We start from the raw sequence: 20969 nt of genomic DNA on the forward strand, positions 1-20969 counted from the left end.
GCCACCAATTTACCACCTTATTTTTCAGTTATTTTTCATATGCCTTTCTTAACTGTTTCAATCAGTTCATCTCACTCTCCATCTTTTCCTTATAGTTTATATATGTATATCTTTTGCTTCTCCATGCTCAGTTCAGATGTCTGTGATGCTCTGTAACTTCATCTGATTGTATTTATGTCTAGGAATTGTTTGTTTTAACCTGTATAGAGACATTCCTTTTCCCACAAGTGAACTTGAAAATATATAAAGTTATGTTCTATAAATTACTTCATTCGCATTTGTGTATTCAATGATCTGTATTTCACCTGGTAATGCCCTCCTTTAATTGTTTTTTCCAGTTCCCTCCTCTGTCCAGGAATTAGTAGCCCATCATGCTTACAGCAGTCATTCCTTGTTAGTAACCTGGCAGAAACCTCCTGGTGTAGCCGAAAGGTATGACATTCTGCTCTTGACTGAGCAAGGAGTCCTTCTGAGCAACAAATCAGAGCCGGCTACTGCAAAACAGCACAAATTTGAAGATCTATTAGCTGGCAAGAAGTATAAAATACAAGTTTTGACAGTCAGTGGTGGGCTCTTCAGTAAGCGTGCAGAAACTGTTGGCCGAACAGGTAATTAAAACATCTTCATTTATTTGTAGTTTCCCCAGTCATATATCATTAATACATGAATCATCTGTATATGTTGATTCTGAAAAAATTCTAGTGAGGAACAAACTCCAGGTATTTATGCATTTTTCTTGATAGGTGCTTAGTATGTGAATCTGAAATTTGTTATCATAATAATGTGACCATGGTTCATAATAAGGATATTAAACCAAAGTGCTGAATGCTTTCCTCAGTCTCTCTGTTATGGAACTACCCAAATACTTCATTGTCATCAGGTTTCCAATTCACAATCTCAAGACTCTTAGTGCAGGATTTGATGTGAATACACACCTCTAAACTCAGAGCCAAGTCTTGCTTGCACTCTTTAGTCATTTAAAGCTTCCTATAGAAACTAATGGACAGTTCTGTGTGAGTACAGGCTGGAGAATCAGGCCTGCTGGGAAATACAAATATTGTATTGGAGAAGACTCAGTGGCATCTCATAAATGCTTTTCCCTTGTTTCTGACAGTTGCTATTGACATTACTTAACTGTTTGTGACTTAACTGAAATGTATCCCTGCCATGAGTTCTTATTTTACTAAAGGTTCAGCTTAGTGGCTAGACTCTTTGGTATTTACTCTTGCATTTATCTTTCTTTTCAGTTCCAGCAGCTGTTACAAATCTGAAAGTCACAGAGAACACCACTGACCGACTGTCCTTCAGCTGGACTGCCTCGCAAGGGGAGCTTGATTCATATGACATCTTCCTGTACAACCCAGACAAGTCCCTCCACGACAGGATTTTAGGAGAGCAGCACCTCCAGCAGTGTTCATTCCAGAACCTGCGTCAAGGCAGGAAGTACCGAATGGTGATTGTTACCCACAGTGGAGACCTCACTAACGAGTCATCTGTCTTTGGAAGAACAGGCAAGAATACCTAAGAAAACTTCCCATCTCCAGTGTGGTGCTTATGGGGGTCACTAGTGAGCTAGTCTGAGTCTGATGTTCATCTTAGATTAAAGAAACTATTAGAAATATCAAAATTGGCTCTAATATGTATAAAGCTTGAAACAAATAAAAACATAAATTCTAAATGATGTGGTTACAGCAGGAAAACAAAAGAAAAATGAAAGCAAAATTAAGCAAAAAACTTTACAATAGTTCCCAGGAACTTGGGTCAGAAGGAGGACATCCCAATATATGCTACTTAAGCTTTAAAGGAAAATGGCTGTCTACCATCCTAAAAGCAATATTGGTCTATGAGTGGAAAAGACAAAAAGGTAAAGCAAGTAGGGTCAATGAGGTAGACAATCTACCAAGGAAAAAAACCTTTTTCCCATGGGGAGCTCTGGCTGCAGCTCTGTGTTTGTTCAGCCATATATGGGAAGCAGTTTTTTGAGCAGCTCTAGCAGCTCTGATAATCTGTGAAACCTTTCTTTATTCTCCTGTGGCCATATACCATATAGTAACCCTTTGTAAGACTGTGTCTGCACAGTGGTGCACTTTGTTCAGCTACCTCAGAACTGGATGTTTCTGACCACTGACAGGGAAAAAGCTGCTTAACACTTGCAAGACTATCCATTAGAAAGATTTCAACCTCTCTTGAGAACACTGGCAGTTCAAAGTAAGAAAGGAAGCTACTGAGATATGCTTCATGGTGCTTCCAGGCTTTTTGGCCAGCTGTGGCAACTGTCTAGTTTATTACATGACCTTCATTACAGGATAAGTGTAAGGTCTGGTTGCTTCTTCTCACCATAAGGATGTTCTACATAAAGCAATACTCATTCCTGTTTTTTTTCAGTACCAGCCCCAGTTGTTGGTCTCAAAGCATCCAACCGAAACATGACAGACAGTCTGTGGTTCACTTGGGGTCCAGCAGCAGGAGATGTTGACTTCTATGAGCTGAATCTTTACAACCCAAATGGGACACAGAAAGAAACCCAGCAAAGGAAAGACCTGAAAGAGTGGCATTTCCAAGGACTAATTCCTGGCAGAAAGTACACTTTAGTTGTGGTGACTCACAGTGGTGACCTGACCAACACAGCAAATGCTGAAGGAAGAACAGGTATGGGATTTTTTTTATTCCCATCTGTCTGAATTAATATTAGTTCACAACTGTACAACAGGCTTATTCTGAGGAACGATTTATTGTAAGAGTCAGTGAAGGTGGAAGGGTAAAGGGTAACCTTAAGTACATTAAACTGAGGGAGTGTGAAAGAACAGTCAGCACTGTTTTTCTTCCAAAGGCTCAGGAATATGTAATATCCGTGAAAGTCACTGTCATCAGCACAGGTGCAGTAACTGTGTACACAGGATAATACAAATTACTTTGTGATGCATGAAGAAAGTAATGCATGTTTCTTCTTATTTGTCTTGTCTAAAAATTTGTTAAGAATCTCTTTTTCTTCTTTCATTTTCTATTCCTTTTTCTGTGCAGCACCCAGGCCTCCTAACACTGTGTCCTTTACTGATGTTGCAAACACTTCTTTATCAATCACTTGGCTGGGTCCCCCGGACTGGACAGACTATGATGATTTTGAGTTGCAGTGGCTTCCAAAGGATCCCCTCACAATATTCAATCCCTACAGCAGCAGCAAGTCTAAAGTACGCATCATCTATGGCCTGCGACCGGGGAGGCTCTATGAGTTCAGCATTAGAACTGTCAGTGGTGACAACTGGAAGACATACAGTCAGTCACAGTCTGCAAGCGTTAGAACAAGTAAGTAAAAATTCCCATTGCACCCTAACACTCAGCTGAAGAAGGTGCGAAATTGTTAAATCTTACCAATTCATTACACAGTCAGTAATTTCCATTAATTAATTCATGAATGACAGTGATGAATTCATCTAGATTCTAAGCCCTTAATGTGTGCAAGGTCAGCTGTTTAAAGATTGAAAATGGACACACATTTACCATCCTCCCATCCAGAGTGTAACTCTTTGGTTGCCTTAGTCAGTTTCAGGGGTAAAAGGAAGGCTGAATATGCACACTTCTTTGGTAGTAGTATATTGAAATGATCAAAGTGTTTCTGAATGATAAGACAGGATGAATGAAACTGTGTTGTACTAGATTTGAAACTGGAATCAGAGTGTTTCACTGCTCTGTGTTTCTGTCCACATCTGTGGATCTGTATCATCTCTGGCAACCTCAGTAACAGGCTGATTTGAAAAAGTGACCTGGAATTGTAAAAATAACTGAGTGTTGGCAAACCTTCATGTCATTTGAGATGAGATTCAGCTCTCAATTCACATTTGTGTTTAGTAAGCTGTATAGCTCTTTAGATTTGATTCAACATATTAATTAAAATTTCACCTTTATTTAATCACTTAAGTGTATGTCTGCCATCTGAAAGTGAAATCCTATTTTTGTTGCATGTTGCATGTTATGAATGGTGCTCCCATACTATATGGATGAAGCATAAGCCTATGGTATGTTTTAGTAATATGGACCTGCCATATTCCGCCTGGGAAACCAGGTCAGTCATGAGATGTCAGTATCAGTATCAGCTCATACTGTTGACCACATATAACCTCCAAATAAGTTGTAACAGCGTTCCAGAAATCCATTGCTTTGCACTGTTGCTGTTCTTGTTAGGATTTCAGTAAGTAGGATTTTTGGGCTTGTTTTCCCAATTAATTACTGAAATTTCGCAAACTGATGGGCTTATGTCACCAGATCTGTTTTCAGATGGCTAAAATGAGTTAGGCAGACTTGTGTAATAATCAGACAGAACACATTTGCAGGAGAGGTGGGAATTCTGACTCCCAGCCTTCTGCTCTTATCTCATGATTGATTCAGAATCTAGGAGTTGTGCTGTGAGCAGAGAATGTATGTTGCCTGTCCCTTTTCCCACTGAGCTTCAACTTCTCAACATTTCTCTAGAACCAGACAAGATACAAAGTCTTCATTGTCGGCCCCAAACCTCTACTGCCATCGCATGTTCCTGGACTCCTCCCGACTCTGACTTTGATGGGTATAGCGTCGAATGCAAAAAAATGGACACTCGTGAAGTGGAGTTTTCTAAAAGGATAGAAAAAGACAAATCTCTGCTTAATATCATGACCCTAGTTCCCCACAAACGATACCTGGTGTCCATCAAGGTGCATTCTGCAGACATGACAAGTGAAGTAGTTGAAGACAGCACCATCACAATGATTGATCGTAAGTGGAATTCAGAGTTGCCCTGAAGAGAGGCAGTGAGCCCAATAAGCCGTTGCTTGTGTTGGTTAGACAGCAAAAGGAGTTCTGAACTCCACAATTGTCAATGTGTGGCACTTGTAATCCAGTGGCCAAAGCAGACTTTTGGTCCCTGCTGTGACAGAAAATGCAGGATTTTGACTATATTGCCTCTCATTACATTTCCAGACCCAATTATTTGGCTCATTCATGAAACATAGCCTGGGAAACATAAAATTATTCCATCACCCTGTTCTCATCACACACCTTCAGTTGTCTTCATAGTTTTTGCTTGGCTTTCTGTGTCTCACTGTTTCCTCCCATGCATGGAAGCTGTCCTCAGCACAAATATATATCAGTAAGGACTTTAGATTGTGATACTGCATTCTCTTTGAGTTTCTATACACTCTTCTTAGGTCCTACTTGACCAAATCACCTGTAAGAACTTTACCTGAGGGAGGATCACAGATTTCCATAGCATATGCTTTGAACCAGCTTCTTCAGTTTCTCCACCCATAGGCTGCTGAGTGGAGGGCAGCGATAGGATCTGCTGATGCTCTGCACTGCCAGGCATCACTGTGATCAACAGCCTGCCATCACTGACCCTAGAGCTGCTCCAGTTTTTGCAGTACCTCAGGATTCAGTGGCACTCACAATGCAAAGGCTTGAACAGCTCTAGGGCTAAACTTCTCAAAAGTGACAGGATGGCCAGGAGGCCCATATTCAGGGATGCCTCTATAGCTTATTAAAAGCCACGCTTTTGTGAAATGCTAGATCATAAAAATTGTGTTTGCCTTGGGAGCTATTGGGCTCAGCTACAGAGTTTAATCACCAACTAACCTTCTCCATTCCCCCATGAATTGCCCTTTTAATTGTAACCGTGTAATCTGCTTCCTCTACCACAAAGAATGCTACAAATCCAGATGTAGTAAGAACTAGCTGTTCATGTCACTAGAGGTGAGACTGAGTCTTATTTGAAGGTTAGCTGTTTCACATTTGTTCTTGTTCTGTGTTTCATATTGGTTGTCACTTGTTTTGAACACTGCTGCTCTCCCAAGCCCTGTTTAACATTGGAGATCCTGACTCAAGGGAACACAAAACTTGCAGCCAGGCTTTGTAGATCTAAGACGTTTAGCTAAAGAACATATAAATGTGTGAACTATTGGTTCTTTTTGCAATCTCAAAGCTTTTGAAATTTAGCCACCTGTTTACGTATTTGATATGTTTCCTGTATGTGCAATAGTTTCAATAATACAGATTTTTAAAAGATTTTGCAATATAGATCCTTAAAATCCCCCATTTTGCGGCACTTTCTTCCCTGCATAGTTCGCTTTCTAGTTTACTTCTACTGTGTCACTGTTCAAGGTATAGTTTTGTATCACACAAAGAGTATTTTGTATGGAAATTCTGAAGTCAGTCTGGAAATGGTACTCTGTAGTTGAATGCTATGTCTGGATGACTCTGGCTGTTCCTCTGGAAAAGGAAACAGGAATGTAGATGCTTAAAGTAGGTAGATTCCTGTAGTGAGTGTGCTAAGTAGCCTCCAAATACCTGTCTTAAACCTGTGTCATTTTTAGTAGTCACAATTTTTGAGTTCATAGACTTAACAAGACTTTAATGCATTTTCATGTGGACTTCTGCAGGAATTCCTACTGAATGTGGCAGGATCTGTCACTGTTATTATGGTGAACTCACTGTTGGCTTGTTTCATCTTTTGGCAGTTTCCCTGTGGGAGATGAAGGCACTTTCTTGTTTGCAAAGAAAATAGAATCGGAGACTTGGGCCCAGGCAGCTGAGATTTATTACAAATTGCATTTCCCTTATTAGGTCTAGCTACAACAAAGACATAGGTGATGTTTTCTCTCTAATTTTTATTTAATTTATTTTAATTATTCAGGTCCACCTCAGCCACCTCCAGACATACGAGTGAACAAAAGAGAGGTGCTGATTACCAAATCTTCCATCAACTTTACTTTTAACTGCAGCTGGTTTAGTGATACTAATGGAGCTGTGAAGTACTTTACTGTGGTTGTGAGAGAGGCTGATGGTAAGTGCCGTGGTTTAATAGTATTCTCTCTATAGTTTGTAGGCATTACATGGGTAGGTACATCACTATCACACTGCACAGCAAAGCGGTTTTTCCTCATCTAGTGCTGGAGTGTCACACAGGTTTTGTGTCTATACTTCCTAGCCTGGGCACATGGAAACTCAGTACTGTCCTCAGAGAGTCGGTAGCAACTGCCAAGATCAGACAGGAGTGGTCAGGTTCTGTACTCTAAGTTACATTCTTATGTACGTTCAGACAATTTCCATAGTCGGAGACTTAGACTGAATGCCATTGGCAGTAAAAAGAAGAAACTGCCTTGCTGTGTAGAGATCTCAAAAGACAGTTTAGGTTTCAAGTGGCAACACTAGAGCAACTCTTTTGAAGAGTCTTAGTAAGCCATGCTGTGAAGTCAAAGGTCTGCCAAGTGATGTCTGCTTACTGAAGAAAATTATTTAGCGTGCAGCACTGTCAAACAGAACGGAAACTGTCCTCGTGGCATGCATGTAAACTTCCTTTTCTACAGTTGACCTATATGTGACAAATCAGATGCATGTCTCAACAATTAATACCTTGTTTTTAGAAGTGGCTTCATTTACTGTCATGCCAGGACATATTTTGTGACCCTTATGAAAGTTTCCTAATCTTGCTGTCCATCAGCCCTTAGGAGAAAAAGCAGAGATGATATTACCACTGTCTGCTCTGTCATGTTTGTGTAGACTGTAAAGCAATTTGAGAAAGGGGCTGCTCACTGGCAGGGCTTTGCTGACCTGAGTCTCTTATCCATATTGTGCATTTTCATTCAGGGGACCCTTGTCATTTCCTATTGTAGTTTCACTATATATACTGTAGACTTGTCAGTGTGTGGATTTTTTTTACTTGCCTTTTGAAATAGCTGGTCATAGGATCCAGGAGTCTGGATCACAGGAACTCCCACCAATAGCACAGGAAAATATGTCATAGCATTGAATTCAATCTGTGTATGCCTATTGCAGCATTACATCTGGAAAAGTTGCACTGAGGTCTTGTGAGGAAGTCTGCCTAAAGAAATAACAGCAAGGTTGGTCCTAGAAACAAGGTACCCTAACCACTGTAGTTTGATATTCATGAGGTAGCCTCCAAGAAACAGAAAATTGGATAAGAATGTCTGTCAAGAGCTTGAGCCTATAAACTGCATTGCATTAATGGCTGTGGCATCTAAACCTTCTGTCTTTCTCTGCACATGATGCAGGTAGTGAAGGACCAAAGCCTGATGAGCAGCATCCATTACCTTCCTACCTGGACTACAAACACAACGACTCTATACGCATCTACCAGACAAATTATTTTGCCAGCAGATGTGCTGAAAATCCTGACAGTGACTATAAAAGCTTTGACATTAAACTTGGAGGAGAAATGGAAAATCTCGGAGGAAAGTGTGATCCAGATCACCAAAAATTCTGCGATGGACCTCTAAAGCCTCGAACTGCTTATAGGTTAGATTTATTTTGGTAGTTGTGCTCTGTCACATTATTAGGCATGGTGCTGTCTGGTTGCCTGATCCACTTGAGTTTCTGTAGTTTAGTAAATGGATTGTACAATGTTCTTTGTGTTTCACTGCAAATTTATAAAAGCTTTATCCATGCCCCGATTCCATAGGTAAAACCCAGTCCTTCACAAGTGTGGTAATGATATGATTAATTTTGCACAAAACTTTGTGCAGTGAATAAGTTCATTTATTTACCTCAACTTGATGGGAAGCTCTCCTGTGGCTTCTAAATATTTCTTTGGCTTAAGATCATCAGCTAAGTCAGAAGAGTACTTAACAGGAGAAGGCAAGCACACTTCTCTCAGTCTGTTTGGCAGCACTACCCCACACCAGTCCTTTGGAACATGCTAGAAAAACCTGGAGGTTATTGTGTCTTGTAGCACTATCCCCAGGCTCCAGAGCTAGGCCTGGCCTAGCTGTAGAGTAAAGAAGAGGGTGATGGCCAAGACCAGGCTCAGCAGGTGCTCAGACTGCAAGACCAAACATGAGCTCCGGTGTGGCTCAGCCATGCCCCTCCTGCAGGCAAATACTCTCCCAAGAGATCTGCAGGCTTTTCACTGAAAAAACATATGGACAGAAGGCAGATTCCAAGGAGTGCACATCATGCCCCTCAGCTTCTTCATCATCAAGATAGTGCTACCCTACTGTAGTCTGCTGTCATTAGGACACATTTCCCAGAAATTCACTCTGGGAAATCATAGAATCGATTGGGTTGGAAAAGACCTCGGAGATCATCGAGTCCAACCCTTGGTCCAACTCTAGTCCATTTACTAGATCATGGCACTCAGCGCCACGTCCAATCTGCGTTTAAAAATCTCTAGGAATGGTGAATCCACCACCTCTCTGGGCAGCCCATTCCAGTGCCTGATTACTCTCTCTGTAAAGAATTTTTTTCTGATATCCAACTTAAATTTCCCCTGGCAGAGCTTAAGCCCGTGCCCCCTTGTCCTATTGCTGAGTGCCTGGGAGAAGAGACCAGCCCCCACCTGGCTATAACTTCCCTTCAGGTAGTTCTAGACAGTGATGAGGTCACCTCTGAGCCTCCTCTTCTCCAGGCTAAACAACCCCAGCTTACCAGGAGAACCATGAGGACTATAGCATTTCTCCATTAGCACAACCATGACCAGCCAAGTGAAAGCAAAATATGTTCCCACTGAGAAGCATTTCTGAGTCCTTTCCCTTCTGCTAGTCCTGCCTTCAGGCATGGGCAGGCTGTGTGTGCCAGTAGCCAGAGCTCCATCTGTTACCACTGCCAGGGTACCTCAGAACCCTCCACCTGTACTAGCTGGGCTTCCCAGTTGTAACTGAGGGATCAGTATGATTAATTATTAACGCAGAATACTGATTGATTAGTATTTAATCCAAGTGCCCGTATAAAGAATTGTCCATGGTCAGTGGAAAGGTTTTGATTATCTCTAAAGGGCAAATGAGTTCTTACTTTTCTCCTGTTGGTTCTGAATATCTGATGAGCCATAACTGTAACCATACTGCTCTTTCAGGATCAGCATACGGGCTTTTACCCAGCTTTTCAGTGAAGACCCAAAGGAACTCCCTAAACCGCTCTTTGCAGACACCTTCTTCTCTTTACCGATCACTACAGAGGCAGGTGAGTTTCAGGCTTGTTATCACTGGCTGTTCAGTGTGATTACATATTGTGCCTAAGAACAGTCTGGTATCTTAAAGTCTTTGCAAGGAGTGGAACGGTAACATATTGCTGTGCTGCTCTGAGATGAGGCTGGAGCAATGGCTTATCTGGCTTTAGTTGAAAATTCAGAGGACTGCTTGACAGAGCTGCTGACAGTAGGGAAAAGGATGAATGCTCAGTAAAGCTATCACCAAGAAAGCTTCAAAGTGCAACAAAACCAAATTCATATACAATGGGGTTGTACTTTCTTTTACTGTGTTTGGGAGTGAAGAATTTTATGTAATGTTTGGAAAAAATAAGAACAGAAAATCAAAGCCAGGTTTAACTAAGTGTTTAAGTGCGTTACGCTTCCTTCTATTTAGCCATTTTCTGTAGCTGATAATAACAGATCACTTGAGAGTTATTGATTCTCTGAGTCTTCTGATCCTTTTCACAAGATACATTAAGTACACGGTTTTGTTTCTAGAGCCTCTGTTTGGAGTTATTGAAGGTGTGAGTGCTGGCTTGTTTCTGATTGTGATGTTGGTGGCTGTTACTGCTTTATTTGTCTGCAGACAAAAAGTTGGGTAAGTTGACTCCCTTTATCAGTCTCTGTTATTGAAATAATTTATATCAATTTATATTTTTTTAAGTATTAAAATCTATAAAGTGTAACTGAAATGGAGAAATGCACAGAACTGTTCAACAGACAAAATCTGTCCCCCAACATCTGTACACACTAAGTATATATATAATATATATATTAAGAAATCTGTACATTTTTATTAAAATGATGTCATGATTACATCATATAAGATTCTTGTAACTTAGTTTTCAATAGGAGACTGACTATATCTGAAAAACTGGTTTATCATTCAAACTGAATGTCTTTTGTCAAAAAAATGAAATGTTTCAAATTAATTGCATTTGCATTTCCATGTAGATGGAAAGCAATGTCACATGATCAGAGCCACAAAGCAAAACATAACTTTCTTAAATTCCTTTTTTCCAATTTACTCTTTTCCAGTGTAAGTTATACTATTGCCCACTCTTACCAGTGGGCAATAGATATCAGAACAGATATAACAGAATACTTTCGTTTTTATTCCAGCATTGGCCATGAGAGACCTACAGCAAGGCTGAGCATTCGCAGGGACAGGCCACTGTCAGTCCATTTGAACTTGGGCCAAAAAGGGTAAAGTCAGAAGTTTTCTTTTCAACATGATATCGTGGTTGAACAGATCCAGCTGGTCTCTCACTGATGTAGTGTTTCTTTTTCTTTTGGAATCATTTCTAGGAACCGGAAAACTTGCAGGTAAAAGGAAAAAATAATACCTAAAAAAGCTTCTTGGTAACCAACTGGATAAATTATGATTCATCCTATGTATTTCTTCCTCCTGTTGAATATTTTAGTCCGATCAAAGTCAGTCACTTTGAAGCACACTTCACCAAACTTCAAGCAGACTCCAACTACCTTCTGTCCAAGGAGTATGAGGTGGGGTCCTAACCTAGGCAAAGGACTTGCTTTATGAAGGGGTGGGCTGGCTGAATCAACAGGTTAATGCATTAGAAAGGTCTGCATTTGTACTGTCTTATTCACTTAAATCCAAATAAGGGGGAGTGTTTCAGCTGAACTCAACTTGTCCAAGTGCAGAAATCAGCTCTTCATTTGGCATAGCATCTTCTGGTTGGCAGCTTCTGCCTGATACTTATCTGACTGAGATCAGATTTGTATGGTGACATATATGTGATAAAGCATGGAAAGTACCTTCCAGCCATGTACTTAGTTTAAAACAGTATGACTAGCTATGTAATTTCAGTTTGTTTTTAAAACAAAACACCCATTCTCTGGCCATGGCCTTTGAGAGCTGATAAGCACTGTTTTCCCCTGTGTTAGTTATTTTCACCTCACTTTTTTTTTTCCACAGGATTTGAAAGACGTGGGTCGAAACCAGACATGTGACATAGCACTTCTGCCAGAGAACAGAGGGAAAAATCGATACAATAATATATTGCCCTGTGAGTTTTAGGTTTGGTTGTGTAATATTGCATCACACCAGCTATTTTTCACTTTGTTTCAGCAAGTCTAGTGGAAAAGAGAGTGCGCCAATCCCTTCCCTCCTTCCTGTCAGAGATGAAATATCTCTGCCAGCTTAGGTTTTGGTGCTTGGAGGCAGATGATGCATGGCCCTGAATGGCTTCACACAGGCCAGTAATTTAGTTTCACACTAGAGGTGTAATGACTAAGCATTCAACCCAGGGAGAAAAAGCTCCAGCTAATTAGGGACATTCAGTCACTGCTGTTAACAAGGATAGTAGAAATAGCAGTAGGGTTGTTTACATATGAGGTATCATCCATTCAGCACTCTTTGATAGCCTTGCCAAATCCTTGTTCTTCAGAGAACATAGCAAACCTACGATACAATGTAGAGCTAGTGTGATTCTGCATGGTGAGACACGTATGTGAGGTTAACCCTGTTCTCCTGAGGCAAGACATAGATCTGTCTGTCACTGAGAGTTTTCCCCTTTAATCTCCTACCTGGCACTTTTAGAGGTAGAACATTGAGAAGGAACACTGCTCCACATGTGGTACATGCTTGCAGCACAGCCTCACAGCATCTGCTGTGTTCTGCCTGCCATGCCAGGCTGAGCAGCATGCCTGCAATGTACAAGAAGTGATGACACCTGACTGAGATCCAAGGTGGTATTATCTCATGAATCAGTGACCTTGTGGCTTAGACACTCTGTATCTGTGTACAGAAGGTTCTTTACCTAGGGAAGATGTTTGGCCGGCTCAACATGTTCGCTCGGAAGACCAAGGACAGAGCTGAGCATTGATTTCCAGTACAGCACACTGCTGTTAGGATCAAAGAGGGATGCTACTGTGGCCCTTTTGTTGTCATAACAAATCCTGTGCAGCTCAGCAGAGGAAATATGGGATATTTACTGATTCCTTCTCACCCAGCCATCTCCTAGTCTTTGGAACACTCCACAGCACTCACAAATGAAAGAGGCAGTAAAAACATAAACAGTTATTCCCTCTAAATTAGCTCTTCCTATGAAATATCGTAAGACTGCTGCTAGTCCTTTCACAAATATATTTTTGTAAGTGAGAGAGGTACTGAAAATCAAGATCTATCCCTAAGCCACTTGTAATCAATTTCTTACTAGATGACACATCGAGAGTGAAGCTTTCCAATGTGGATGATGACCCTTGCTCAGACTACATTAATGCAAGCTACATACCAGTAAGTGATTTAAAGGTGGTGGTTTGAAGTTCTCCCTCCAATGGTAATTTGTCCTTCATCTAAAACTGAATATAAAGCTTGATAGTTAAGGCTCCTCTCCTCCTTCATTGATTCACTTGAGCTAAAAATCTGAGAACTTATTTTGTGGGTGTGCTGAAAGACTGTGTCTGACTGCCATTAAATTAACTGTGAGTGATTTATCCAGCACTTAAGGACACTTTCTTGGATTGCCATAGTTATGTAAAATAGCAAGTCTAATTGGCCAAGGACACATTTTTAAAGGTCACTGATTTTAAACAGTGTCCACAACAACTGTAGTTATCACTGCAGGTGGCATCCTTATTGTGGAGCTGTAGCTCATCCTGACAGCATTGGCACCTTGTAGAGTGGTGAAACTGGCTTAAATTAAAATAATGGCCTTTGCCATAGAGTTATGATTGATCACAGCAGTGGCTTTAGCAATCTGGATTTCAAGCCAGAACTCAACTAATTTATGGGAAACAGTAAATAAAAAAAAAGCCCTTTGCAGTTTCCAAATTGCTTGAGACTGTGCTGATCACAATAGAATAATGAGAAGCTTTGACTGCCACAAAAGGAACAGTACTTATATATACTGCCACAGTCTTTTCCTTCTCTCTGTTCCAACCAGTCTTCTGCTTCCAGGTTCAAGGCAACAATTTAGCTCTCAAAACTATTGTCCCAGCAAGAGCATTGTTCCTTCAGAGCCCTGGCTGCAGCCCCATGGCTTGTTCAGTTGTTAGAAGATACTTTTTTCTGCCTTTTTGAAAACTAATGGAGTTCTCTTTATTTGCAGGGCAATAATTTCCGCAGGGAATACATAGCAACTCAGGGCCCCTTGCCTGGCACCAAAGATGAGTTCTGGAAGATGGCATGGGAGCAAAATGTTCACAATATTGTCATGGTAACCCAGTGTGTTGAGAAAGGCCGGGTGAGCAGTGACTCTTCCTTATTCTTAATTACTGTTTTAACATCTATTAAAAGTTTTTGCTTATTACTTGCATCACACTATTGCCAAACAGTGCCCACTGATGGAGGTATACAGTAAGAGATAAGAGGTATAATGTAAAGACAGGAGACAAATTAAGGCTGTGAAGTGAGAATGCAGAGACAATCCTAAGATCATGTAGCATGTCAAAGTTAGAGTTAGGTACAGATCTCACTGGTCCTGGTCTCTAATCCAGGACTTTGTTCACTAGTACTACTTCAGTTCCCCCTTAAGCATGCAGAAGGACAACCCTCAACAAAAATGCATGTTGATCACATCAACTCTGACCAACATCTATTTTAAATGTAAGCTCTGGAGAGCAAATGTTGATCAATAAGTAGATCTAATTCTCTCTATATGTAAGCCCTGATGTAGTTAGGAAAAGGATCATTCATGCACTTAAAACTCTTACTGAGTGCAAGGGTAGCATACCCACCCCAGGTATGACCACATCCTGCATCCTTTGTAAGGCAGGGACTAGGTCTGAAAGAAGATTAAACAAACCTGAAGTAATGATCATCTAGTGGCACACATGAGGTCAGTTCCTTTCAGTTTAAGTTTACCATTTTTTCCCGAGGAGAGGGTGAAAGCCAATGCAGAATAGGACCTGTGTTTTTCTGTACCTCACTGGCTCCAAGTGGGACCCTATAGTCACATCTCAGCAAGAGGTGAGGAAGCAGGCACTGGAAGCAAGCTCTCATCCAAGCACAGATCTGAGAAGAGTTCATCTGAAAAATGTGCCCCAGAAGAGGGCATCAGTGAAATGCTTATCATTCACCCTATCACAAACATCAGTTATGAGAACTTCCACTTCCCACTTCCGTGCTAGCCCATTCCCATTCCAGGCCCTGCTTGTTGACATGGCAGGGAGTGGCATCTCTCTCTGAATTCAGCTGCTGCCTTTCTTGATTCATCCTCAGGCGCAGGAGGTCTGAAGTCTGCTTCTACCAGTGCTGGACAGAGGCATTGTTCAAAGCTGTTTCTAACACTAAATCTGTCTTTGTATCCCTGCAGGTAAAGTGTGATCACTACTGGCCCCTCGACCAGGATTCGTTGTACTATGGAGATCTGATTGTCGAGATGCTGTCTGAATCAGTGCTCCCAGAATGGACAATACGAGAGTTTAAAATCTGCAGTGTATGTTTGCATTCTTTTTTTTTCCTGATGAATTGGCTTAAAACACCTGCAAGGCTAAATTAGGAAGACTAAATTTCTTCTGCTGTCCTACATTGCATCATGCTCAGCTCACCTCTGGTGGCAGCTATAGCATCTGCTCTGAAGGTGCATGTTGTATGTGTCTCTTCTTCTCTTGTCCTCATGACCCACACTTTTGAATCCCAACAGGAAGAGCAGCTTGACTCAACAAGGCTCATTCGTCACTTCCACTACACTGTATGGCCAGATCATGGTGTGCCAGAGACTACCCAGTCCCTGATTCAGTTTGTCAGAACTGTAAGAGATTATATCAACAGGACCCCAGACACAGGACCAACAATTGTACACTGCAGGTATGTGCAGCAGCAAAAGGTCAGTGGCACAGAGCTATTGTGCATACCCTTGGGAAGATCCCAAATGTTCATTCCTGTTAAGACTATAGGCAGCCACAGAACCTGAGAGACAGCTGATGGGCTTAAGTCTCCAGATATATCAGAGCAGTATTCCCAAGGTACATACACTCACTCACAGCCTCACCTTAAAAATGCCTTGAAAATGGTTCTTAGAAAGCCACCATGTCCCTGTGGGACTTCTGGAGAGCACTAAAGGTGCCAGGAGCTGACACTGGTCATAAGCTTTCGCATTCTTAAATTGCCCATGTGCTGCTCTTGTGGGTCCACATTTGAATCACAAAGGGGTGATTTAAAAAGACAAGATTCACCTAAGGTGAATCTCATTACATACAGATGTTGAGACTAGCTGACAGATCCATCCTTTCTGCCATGCTGAAAGAGACTCCCTCTCTTTACTGCCTTTTCATGCTGTTCTGCTATTTTGTCATCTCTGACAGTCATAGGGCTGCTATTTTTTCTCCAATCTGTGGTCCACCCCATACATGTAAACAAAAAAGACAAAACTGGGCTGCCTGATCTATAATCCACTGGCCAGTTGCAGCAGAGTATAGGGTTACAGAGAGACAGAGAGAGAGAGAGAGAGAGACAGAGACAGAGAGAGAGAATGAGAGTGCAGTGTGGTGCTGTATCTTCTGATAAAGCCATATGTTCACTGGTACTACCTGATTGTAGTATCTGATGCCTCCACCCATTGTATGGGCTGAGGCAAGTATCTTACACACCCTGCCTGTGCAGCGTGTCATATGTCTACTGTATCAGCATCCTGGCTGGGCTTAGCACCTGAGCCACGCTGAGCTGCAGCAGAAAGGGTTGCTAAGTTGAGGGCTAAATTGGAGACAGATTCCAGCATTGCCTTGGGATGTATTTCAGAGCCTTGGCCAAACCTAAACTCAGAGCCAAACTCAGCAAGGTCAACTCTCCTCTTTCCAGCCTCCTGCCTCCAGACCCTGCCTTCCAGCAATTCAGGTACTGGGAACTCTGGTACTTTTCCTTACTTTGCCAACTGATCTTTTAGAAACAAGCCCACAGCTGCATCCCTGAAGGGAAGAGGTTCAAAAACTCAGACAAGAGTCAGGTTCAGTCTTTCAGTGTATCTCAATGACTGAGTTAATCCAAAGCAGAAAGCAGTGGTGCCTCTACCATTGCTATCCTTTCCTCATGTCTAATTTCACTATAAAGTGTTACAAAGTGCCAGAGGTGCCATTTGAACAATTTGGTTCTCACCCTGGAGTTGGGAATTTTACAAAAATATTACATGAAGATAGTGAATGCTTTTATCTGTCTGCTTTTTAATCTTTTGTGTTGTTTTCATTTCCAGTGCTGGTGTTGGCAGGACTGGCACATTCATTGCGTTGGACCGAATTCTGCAACAGCTGGATTCAAAGGACACTGTCGACATTTACGCAGCAGTACATGATCTAAGGCTTCACCGTGTTCTCATGGTTCAGACAGAGGTAAGTTTTGGACAGCCTACTATGCAGCAACACCAGCTACAGTGTGTAATAATCAGTCTCTCATCGTAAAGGCTCTCAAAGCACTTTGCGCTTACTCCACCGTGAAATTCTAGTTAGATGTATTTTAACTTGGTAAGAATTTGTAGGTCAGGGTTTTTTCCACTGGCTCTAATACAGCAGGTCCAAACCATAGCAAGTGAGGACCAAGTACAACAGGCTATGCTTCCTATAGATTTCTCCTTTTTTTAGCCCTGGCCCACAATTGCCCCAGCAGCATTATGCAGCAGAAGCTTAAAAGCACATTGTTGCTTTACGGCACTGTCCAGTAAATGTGCTTTGAGCAGAGATAGGTCCTTCAGGGATGGGTTTAGAAAACAAGCCTGAACCAGACAGATAGGTTGATGTAATAGGGAGAAGGAATGGAGGACAGAAAAAACTAGATGTGCCTAATTTTAAAACTCTAGGCACTGTGACCTTGTGGCTTTGCAGTTTACTTTTTATTGAGCTTCTCTGTCATTTTCATTCAAATGGTATTGAAAAGTTGATTGGCATTCTCCTAACATACTATGCAAAAGCAAGTACATTTATTCTCAAAGTGCAGAAAAGGTAAATGTTTGGTATTTCTTTCTGTGCTTTTAAAACTGCAAGAAAATCATATTACACTGATACCGGCTAAACGCCTAAGCCTGATTTAATAAAGGCAAGTTGTGGAGGCAGTCTTTACATTTTCCCTATGAAACGTTAATAGAAGAATCAGAACAAGTTTGATGGGTCTGCCTGTAGCTTGATGCTAATGGAGCACTTTGCTGCAATTTGGAAACAAAAATGGCAGTGACAGCATTTTCTGATAGATATAAAAGTCTCATATGGGTATAAAGTGAGGCTCAACTGGGAACACATGAAAAAAGGATTACTGGAAATAATCTTAACCACAGAAGACCTTTGTTGGAGGGGAGACACATTCTTAGCCAGGTCTGGGCAACCTTAGAAACAGATCCATCTCAACTTCTGCATTTGCGTGATCCACAGTCTGAAAGGGCAGACAGGCATCTCAGGAGGGTGGCTCTTTTTCCCTAGCTGGAAAAAAGAGGCAACTACCTCAAGAACCTAAATTTGACACCAGACTTACAGACAGCTAAAGTTGTGTAATAAAAAGCCCACCTTAGTCATGACATCTAAGTGAAAAGTCACACAAAATATCTGCAGCAATAGAGAGATGAGCCTTCCCACTACCAGCACTACATGCCCTTCTGCCCCAAACCACCTTTGACTCAAGTCTAATCCAGGTCCTTGTTGTAACCAGTCTTGTCCCTGGAAGAATAGCACTCCAAATACAGACTGTTTCATCAAGGTAGCTTGGAGCACAAGCAATACAGTCTCTCATCCTCCTGAAAAAAAATGAAGTAAATTTGTCCTTGAGTTTTATGATGATTCAGGTTTGCAATGAGCAGTGAATTAACTTTTAAGAAATGGTAAAGGAGGTGGGGAGATGGGTAAGAAAAGGTCTGCTCCACAAACTCCATTTGATGTGTGTGAAGACCCTAGTTCCTGGTGTCCGTATCTTGGCTTCCACAGTCTGTTTTGGGACTGGGATAAAAGATAGTTCCCCTTCTGTTGGTGCAGTGGAAGCCAAATGCCACTGTCTAGTTCAGGCCAGCAATGTTTGCAATTACATGCTCCAACCAAAGGTCACAGCACCACTGTACTTGCATTATTCAGCCATAGAAAAACAGCAGCAAAAAAACAATGCCCCTGCTTCAGACTTGGCTGAAAGCTGTTTAAGATAAGAGACTGCAGCTGGAGACATGCAAAGCAGTAACAGAACACTGTGTACATCAGCTCAAAAGGCAGCGTGCTCAGCACAGTAGCTGTAACACGGACCATTTCAGTCGCAAATGGTCTTGCCAAGCAAGTCTCAATGCCTTGGCCAACTTTCCGTCATGTTACTGGGTGGGGTGCAGAGCTCTGCTCCACAGAGGCAGCAGCTGTACATGCATAAAAGCAGACATCCTCACGTTCCCAGTGCCTGAGCACTGAGGAAAAGGCACACAGTAGTTTTTGGGATGTTTTTGAGATATTTGAGATGTTTCATGTTTTTGAGGTAAAGTAATATTAAAAACACCTTTATATATAAAGATGCTCAGCCTAATTATGGGTACCATGTTAACACTAATTGAAAAATTATAATGATCCATGTCATAAACCACAAAGTGTAGCAAAGCATGGGAGTTTAACAATCTATTCTATCAAGGTAGTTCGTTGAATAGTCCACAGTCAATAATATTGCTGACCCTCCATACGTTGGTTGTGAATATCATCTTAGTTCCCTTCTATGAAAGGTACTCTTCAGAAAAGACTCATTTACTGCATAGTCAGAAGCAATCTTACAACTTACACTGGATTAAAAAAATACTATTTTGCCAGAAAATTTGGGTTTCTCTAAGTTCTGTAAAATATTTATATATTATGATAAAATTCTGTGGAAAATATTTCTTTTCAGAACAAAAACCCAGGAAATTGTTTGTCTCTTCTGTGTGCTTCCCTGTATATATTAATTGTTTTACACATACTTTATACCAAAGCACTCAGAAGTAGTAGCTATCCAACACAGCCCCATGCCAAATTACACTTTACAGTTGCTAAAGATTTCCACTCACGGCATGATCTGTCAAAACATACTATGTTCCTTTATGTTTTTCTGGTATTATTTCTAAAAACAGGTGATCACAAAAGTTTACTACATTACTAGTGTGAAAAAGAGATTAATTTTAGAAGTGCATTTTCATTTTTAACACCACCCTTGATTTTGTGTGAGCGAGTTAGCCTGTAATGATTTTTCATAAGGCAGAAAATTAAATTAAAAAGTTTCTCAGAGTGTCTTAAAAACAAAATCTTTTGCAGTGTCAATATGTGTATCTACATCAATGTGTGAGAGATGTGTTAAGAGCCAGAAAACTTCGCAGTGAACAAGAAAATCCCTTATTTCCAATATATGAAAATGTGAATCCAGAGTATCACAGAGGTAACTGCAAGTTTACCAAATTGTAAAATGTTTCAAATGTAATAGGTTGTTAACAGTGTAATTGAGGGGGAATTGTGTTACCCCTTACCATCAATATTTGTTCTTTTCCCAGACCTTCATTTCTTCACTCCTCTGCTTTTGTCACTCTTGCAGTTGTGTCTTCATTTCCTTCATTTGTAGTCATTATAACATCACTTCCTGGTCCTGCCTTACTTACCCTGTCTCACACTTCATGGTTCTTATGCTGTTGGGGGAACTGAACCCCTTTCCTATCAGAATATTAGCTTTTACCTCACCACTCTTTGCATCATCCACCCTTAAGCACACTGAGGCCACTGGCTATGCTCACTGGGCTCTTCTGTCCTTCATGGAGTTCAGTTTCTCATTTGCTGGTGACTATATAGGCAGCCTTAGGAGACTTCCATGTGCCTTGATAGGAAAATGTAGATGTTTTAGGCTGTGCTCTTTCTTTCTTCCCAGACTCCCCATTCTTGTAGGCGCTTTTTCCTAGCCTGTATCCAGTCCCTTGCCAATCAGAGTTGCAAGAGTAGCAAACCTGGCACTAGCACTGCCCTTCACCTCCTGTTCCCATGGCCAGAGGACCAGTCTGAAGAAGCTGTAAGCAGAGGTGACCTGTCTGCTTTGGCAGAGCTGATTCTTAAGGGCTGTAGAGGTTTTTAGTGTCAGACAGCAAGATCTTGGTAGCTCCACAAA

General features: G+C 41.3%; 1 protein-coding gene across 3 annotated transcripts in view; it reads left to right on the forward strand.

The window, feature by feature from the left end:
* PTPRB (protein tyrosine phosphatase receptor type B) overlaps positions 1–20969 on the forward strand; it is a 61877-nt gene that overhangs the window by 36138 nt on the left and 4770 nt on the right. For 2 of the 3 annotated variants that reach the window (XM_071552225.1, XM_071552226.1), the window contains 19 exons: positions 339–608; positions 1248–1511; positions 2386–2649; positions 3022–3303; positions 4468–4746; positions 6659–6808; positions 8037–8280; positions 9833–9939; positions 10445–10544; positions 11069–11152; positions 11255–11272; positions 11371–11452; positions 11886–11976; positions 13129–13205; positions 14020–14154; positions 15226–15348; positions 15556–15719; positions 17098–17233; positions 20135–20255. In XM_071552225.1, coding sequence (XP_071408326.1) covers positions 339–608; positions 1248–1511; positions 2386–2649; positions 3022–3303; positions 4468–4746; positions 6659–6808; positions 8037–8280; positions 9833–9939; positions 10445–10544; positions 11069–11152; positions 11255–11272; positions 11371–11452; positions 11886–11976; positions 13129–13205; positions 14020–14154; positions 15226–15348; positions 15556–15719; positions 17098–17233; positions 20135–20255 — 2991 coding nt within the window. Of the gene's footprint in view, positions 1–338; positions 609–1247; positions 1512–2385; positions 2650–3021; positions 3304–4467; positions 4747–6658; positions 6809–8036; positions 8281–9832; positions 9940–10444; positions 10545–11068; positions 11153–11254; positions 11273–11370; positions 11453–11885; positions 11977–13128; positions 13206–14019; positions 14155–15225; positions 15349–15555; positions 15720–17097; positions 17234–20134; positions 20368–20969 lie in introns of those variants that run through there. The other variant, XM_071552224.1, reaches the window with a different exon arrangement.

This window comes from Pithys albifrons, chromosome 3, assembly GCF_047495875.1.
Source record: "Pithys albifrons albifrons isolate INPA30051 chromosome 3, PitAlb_v1, whole genome shotgun sequence".
NCBI classification, from domain to species: Eukaryota; Metazoa; Chordata; class Aves; order Passeriformes; family Thamnophilidae; genus Pithys; species Pithys albifrons.